A 6,425-nucleotide genomic window follows, 5' to 3' on the forward strand; every position below is an offset into this window, starting at 1 on the left:
TTCTGGATTGGTTTTTCCCTTCCTTAAGAGAAGAGATATCAATCTTGAAAACCACTTTAGAGTCTCAGATTAGGGAGTGGAACCTACCCTTTGAATTTCTGTATGGATTTATAAAGTCATCACATGGCTAAGGTTTCACACTGGCCATTAATCAGAATTCATGGCTTAGACAGTCTTATTAGACTTTACTTTGTTGGGAGGTTGTCCTGAAAAATTAAATGCTGAAAATTGGGAAACTTTTCCAGTTTGTTCAAGATAAGACAAAGTCTTAAATAAAACACTGAGGATCAAAATGCTGCAGGGTATTATTTCATAATTTCATTATTTGATTTGCAGAATAACAATGGGAGGAAGTAGTACAACGACTAAAAGAATTTTTTGGTTCGATTTTTTCTAACCGAACTTACTTTCAACAAGAAGGCTAGTTTTTTCTTCTGTTCTTCCAGCCGCATGCTGGCTGATTTCCATTTCTCTTGGATTTCAGTGAGTTCGGCCTGCAAGGCGGCCTCAGCGCCACTATCCGCAGAGAGAAGGAGTTGCTTGCCAGCCTCCACAGTCAGGATGTAGCTGCCTTGTTGCCGCAGGAACACCTTTTGTTTGAACTGAAAGGAACCATAGCTTTTTATTTTCATTCTTTCTTTCATCGTTTCCTTCCTATAAGGCTTTTTAAATGGCCCTAACTGAGCATAGCATGCCCTCTTTCATCCAGCAAGCATTTATTGTGGTGGTGCTTCGCACACGCACGCACCAGTGAATAAATGAGTGAGAATACAATAGAGACAGGCTTAGTTTCTGTCTCCAAGGTAAGTACAACTGATGCAATAAGAACCACTCTCTACTGATGCCTGGGAATACAGAAGGACATCTGACCCACCAGGGGGAGCATCAAGAGGCAGAGAGGCTTCCTCAAAGCAATAAAGGCTGAATGAGTCTTGCGAGACGCGAACTTCACCAGATTAAGAAGGACCTGGTGCGGTGAGATGAGTGTGATCAGGAGTGGAGGAGAGGACACCTTCTCACAGAGAAATGAGGATGCGCACATTCACTATATGAGAAAAATACGATAGATTCAGGAAACTAAGTATGGTTTTCAGTGGCTGGAGTGTGGACGGCACGTGAGAGACTGGTAGGAGATGAGGCCAGACCACATCTTGCAGAAATTTGGTTTTTATACTAAAAGTGACTGGGGTTCACAGAAGAATACTGATGTTTGGATTAAAGTTTTAATAAAAGCACTCAGGAATCAAGTAAAAGTAGAATGGAAGAAGGATATGTGTTGGATATACTAAGATTAGGAAGTTATTGTCTACCTGGGCAAGAAATCACGAGCACCTAACCAAGGCAGTGGCAGCAGGGATATAGAGTTGGAGAGACTAGATAAGGGGGTGATTGACAAGGAGAAGTATAGCTCTCAAATTATTCTAGGATTCCTAGACTGATGATACTTCCTGGAAGTGTGATGGGAAAGGGAGAATAGTCAGTCCAGAGATCACAGGTTCTGCTGGGATCCACAGGGTACAAGGCATCTGTGATGCACATAGACATAAACCCAAAAGGTGGTTGGAAACACGAGTCGAAAGTACAGCAGGTAAATATGACCAGAAGATACCGATATGCCCCTTCTCTGCTGGTAGGGGGCAGTTGAAGTCATGTCTGCAAATGAGGGCTCCCAGAGAAATCTGGAGGAGAAAGGAACCAAAGAACAGTGACTTTAAAGGAAGAGTCACTGGGTACACTGACTGGGTACACTGACTGGGTACATTGGATACACTGGGAAGAACTCACTAGAATGATAGGAGGTATCAGTCTAAGAAGCTAGAAGCCCAAAGGTAAGGGGCAACCTGGAAATGAACAAATAACTCAAACAGGACAGGGCTTCCTGTCTTCTTTGGAGTACTTAAGTTATGTGTTTAAATTGCTCAAGAATAAAATGTATGCAAGCAACATGAAGTTTTTCTTTCCTTGCCATTACCTTTTCATCCCCGCTGGGATTTAGTGAGCTGTGGCAGGCCGTAATGTGTGAAGTGTGAGAAGCTTTTGTGAGAGGCTGGGGCTTACTATCATTTCACCATTAGATATGGGCTTTGTATTGCAATCATTTTGTATATTTCTGTTGACATTTGAGAACAATGTTTGTCCCAGTTGCAATGTCACTCTAGAGTCCTTTTGAAAAACCGAGGCGAAGGTAAAGAGTGCGGTGGAAATGCCTAAGAGGTGTGAGAACACTGTGTTTTGCATCTTACCTGCACTTCATCAAAGAGGGTCCTTGCTTGTTGCAGTGGTATAGGAACACTTCCGAGACCACTCATGGGGAGGTAGGACACTTCAACCAACCATTTACGAAGCTTTTCTGCCATCTCCCTATAGCGTTGCCACTGGCGAATCTGGCTGTCAATGCCCCCCGCCTCTGCTGGGCCCTGCGAATCACTCCCTGCCACTGATTACTGAGGAGTGTCAATTTCAGGTTGAATTCATCCCTAGTGAAGAAACAATTACATGGTAAAAAACACTGTTATCTTGGATGCAGTTATGCAATCAGCCAATGTATGCATTGTCAACAACCCTAAGCCCTGAGAAGTGATCTAGGGTGGTGGTTTTCAAATATCATGCCATGATCTATTATTGGGTTATTGGGTCTATTGTAATTAATTTTTTAAATTAAACTACCGGTGTTTGCAAATGGTGAGTGTTTTCATGTCTCAGCATAGGTTGAAGGCAAATATACAATAAGGTCATTGTCCTTCACTCTCTCTCCCTGAAAGCATGAAAGGGGAGGAGTGGACAGCTGCAGGTGCAATGAGAATAGCTGCAAATCCTACGCAGCTCCATAGCAACGCGTGCAGCCGGTGATGGTGATGTCGTCTTGTGGGCCACACTGCAGGAAAACATGTGGAACAAGGCTTATATAGAACCTCTGTCTTCAGTTCGAATCATAAGCCACTGGAATCAAACTATGTGATTTAAAAAGATTTTTTAAAAACTGTACTCCATAAACTCTCTCAGTATTCCCTCATAATAAACAGCCCCAACTTTTAGCAAATCATTCCACACATTCATCTGAATTATCTCTTCTACATTGTAGGCTGACTTCCCTTTATTCTTAGAAAGATGAAAACCTGTTATCATAGTCTACATAAATGTCATTAATATATTTAGAAATAATAAATTTTCCTTAAGATTTCTCAAGTTCAGGCTAAAGAATATCAGATCTGCTAACGTGTTCTTACCTCTCTGTTTTCTAGCTTTGAAAAAATACAGGTAGTTCTTTATTAAGTTTTATTTAATATTTAACTTATGGCTCTAGAACTGGCTAGTAAGGGTGTGTCCTATATCAAACAGAATGAGTTTCTATGTAGATTACAGTGTTATTCACACATAAAGTGCAAGTAATATTGTACTTTAATACTAAATACTAAATGCTTGCACTTCTCTACTATAATAGTTTTGCGTTTATCCTCTTCTCTTGAGGGTAGAAGCAACTTTGAATTGGACTTACTATTCTGAACTTATATCTTCTCGAAACTTCCTATTATCCAGAACCACTATAAACTTTGATTTTTGTAACCAAATATGCTGTTAGTCCTAGAAACTTATTTAATGACTCAACTTAAACAAAAGAAGAATATACAGTCAACATTAAGAAAGCAAGTATTAAAAATAAAATGTACTAAATAAAGCCCCTGCAAAAAATTTCGTATGCCCTCTCATTTTAAAAATAGATCCATAAAGGGCCGGGCCCGGTGGCTCATGCCTTTAATCCTAGCACCTTGGGAGGCCAAGGTGGGTGGATCACTTGAGGTCAGGAGTTTGAGACTAGCCTGGCCAACATAGTGAAATCCCATCTCTATTAAAAATACAAAAATTAGCCGGGTGTGGTGGTACGTGTCTGTAATCCCAGCTACTCGGGAGGCTGAGGTAGGACAATCACTTGAACCCAGAAGGTGGAGGCTGCAGTGAGCTGAGATAGCACCACTTCACTCTAGCCTGAGTGAAAGAGTAAGACACTGTCTCAAAAAAAAATAAAAATAAAAAAAAATTCATGTGATAGCTACTTAGATTTTGATGATGACTTCTGTTTTTGAAAGGAAATTCTGCTGTATATAATCAATGCAGTAGCATTCAATTGCAATGAATTAGGTTCATGATACTTCCCTAAAAGTTACAAGCGTCTGTCATTGCAGAAAATGTACAACTCCAGGACTTGAGAATACCATATAATCCTGCTTTCCCTATCACGTAACCGTCCAAGGCCTCCTAGGATTCCCCACCCTCTCTTGATACAACCAAGCTGTCCCAAACTACCTGCCAGCATGAGGAATTACTTAAAACATGACATTGTTCCCTGTGCCGAACTTGAAGCTCTAAAAAACATAACTCACAAATTAACTTTCAGAACACAATACACTTGCAATCTGGGGCCTTCTTATTGTCAGTAGGTTCTAATCTGATTTTTTTTTCCTTCAACTTTCAAAATTCTTTATCCTCAAGTCTAACCTCCCATTTTCATCTCTTTGGTGTATTTTCCCTAAATGTTAGTATTTAAAATTTAGTAGATGCTGGCTTGCATGTGAGTATTTAATTTTTATTTTACTTAATGACTCAAACATTTATAATATTGTTAGAGAGTTGGCTAAGAAATGATAAAGCAAAAGATAAAAGTTAATTGTATTTGTATTTGTTTTATTTTCAAGGCCTTAAATTCTCAGGAAAGCTCATATTTAAGTTTGGCTTACTTAAAATAGAATAAATATGATATCACATTTTGTTGTTCCAAGCTTAACCACGAAGATCTTTTATGCACTTCCAAAGAAATATCCACTTAAAACTGAAATTGCTTCTACAACATTAAAGACGAAACTCTCAATAAACTTAATTTATTTTTTTATTTTTTGAAAAAGTATCAAGTTAATTATAGTCACAACTACTGGTTCCTAAATATGAGAAAGGTATACATATGTAATAGAATACATGAGGCTAATACTCAAATATCACCATGGAAAGTAGATTAGATAAAGTAAATATTGTTTCTAGGAAATATAAATATAGTATGAAATTGTCATTTCACTTGCCATAAATCTGGGGAGAAGATAAATTTTTACCTCTCTAATTTTAATAAAGAGATAATTTTCTATTGTATATGAAGAGGAAGAAAGATTTCAGGCAGCATGTAATCTGACTTAAGGTAGCAAACCATTTTCAAACACAGAAGAATTCTCATGGCATGAGAAAGCTGGCTGGTATGATCCAGTACTGACTGAAAACCAGACATGAGCTCCAGGCCTGATTCTGCTGCTACTTAGTTCTGTGACCTTGGTCAAATCTGTTCACATTTGTGGATTTCAGGTTTTTCATCTATAAGTAAGAAAGATGGGCTAGTGATCTCTATGCTCCTTTTATAAAAAAAAAAAATTCTGTAATTATGTGAGAATATTAGAAGCATCTGTTTACAAACCATTGACAGGTCATTGATATGGCTCATGCTGATCTATTCATTAATTCCATTTCCTACAGATGACTAGTGAAGGTTGGCTAGGTGATTTCCAATTACTCTATGCCCTTCATATAATATAATAGCAGTTCTCTAAAAAGATTCAATACTCAGTCATTTCAGAGATTGAGACAAGCTTCTCCTCCAATTACTGAGGCTCCACTACAGTTCAATCGCCTCAGGAAGATTGGATATATGCCCTCTAATCTGCTCATTAAAAAGAAAATGATTAATTTACTGGAACCTTTCTTTATAATAATTTATCAAAGATCTTACCTGTCATCAACTTGACCTTGTTCTAGAAGACGCTGCCCATCAATAATGATTGAGTGCAAAATCTGCTGACGACTGAACATCTCGGCTTGAAACAACTACAATTTTAAAAAAAGAAGAACATACTTTAGAGTTCCTAATTTTAGTGACCGGTTCTCTGATAACTTTCCAAATATTCTAGTGTTAGCAAGACTCTGAAAGCTATCACCAGCTGAATCAGAAAATGTGTGAAATCCTGCAGTTTAGGAATCATTTATTTTAAAATTATCAATTAAGATACACTCAAAGATAAAGTTTAGTGTTTGGTTTACTAAAACTAGGTGACTAAAAGTAGAATTATATTTCTCTTCTTTCTTTCAAAAACACCTAATAAAGTAAGTTAACACACAATTTGTTTTCTGGTTTAATTTGTGTATAATATATGGTCCATATTCAAAACGTAGAGAATAGCTTAGGGCCTTTAAAGAAGTCAAAGAAAAAAAAATAGCCTAGTCTTTTTCTGTCTTTTAAAACTCACTGTTTTTGGCCGGGCGCGGTGGCTCAAGCCTGTAATCCCAGCACTTTGGGAGGCCGAGACGGGTGGATCACGAGGTCAGGTGATCGAGACCATCCTGGCTAATACGGTGAAACCCCGTCTCTACTAAAAAAAAAATACAAAAAACCA

General features: G+C 38.2%; 1 protein-coding gene across 1 annotated transcript in view; it reads right to left on the bottom strand.

The window, feature by feature from the left end:
* Positions 1-6,425, bottom strand: part of SYNE1 (spectrin repeat containing nuclear envelope protein 1) — a 286,149-nt gene that overhangs the window by 85,026 nt on the left and 194,698 nt on the right. Inside the window, 4 exon segments of the mRNA XM_017887615.1 lie at positions 408-602; positions 2,244-2,398; positions 2,401-2,477; positions 5,765-5,859. Of these exon segments, the coding sequence (XP_017743104.1) occupies positions 408-602; positions 2,244-2,398; positions 2,401-2,477; positions 5,765-5,859 (522 nt within the window).

Source organism: Rhinopithecus bieti, unplaced genomic scaffold, assembly GCF_001698545.2.
Source record: "Rhinopithecus bieti isolate Rb0 unplaced genomic scaffold, ASM169854v2 scaffold_16097, whole genome shotgun sequence".
NCBI classification, from domain to species: Eukaryota; Metazoa; Chordata; class Mammalia; order Primates; family Cercopithecidae; genus Rhinopithecus; species Rhinopithecus bieti.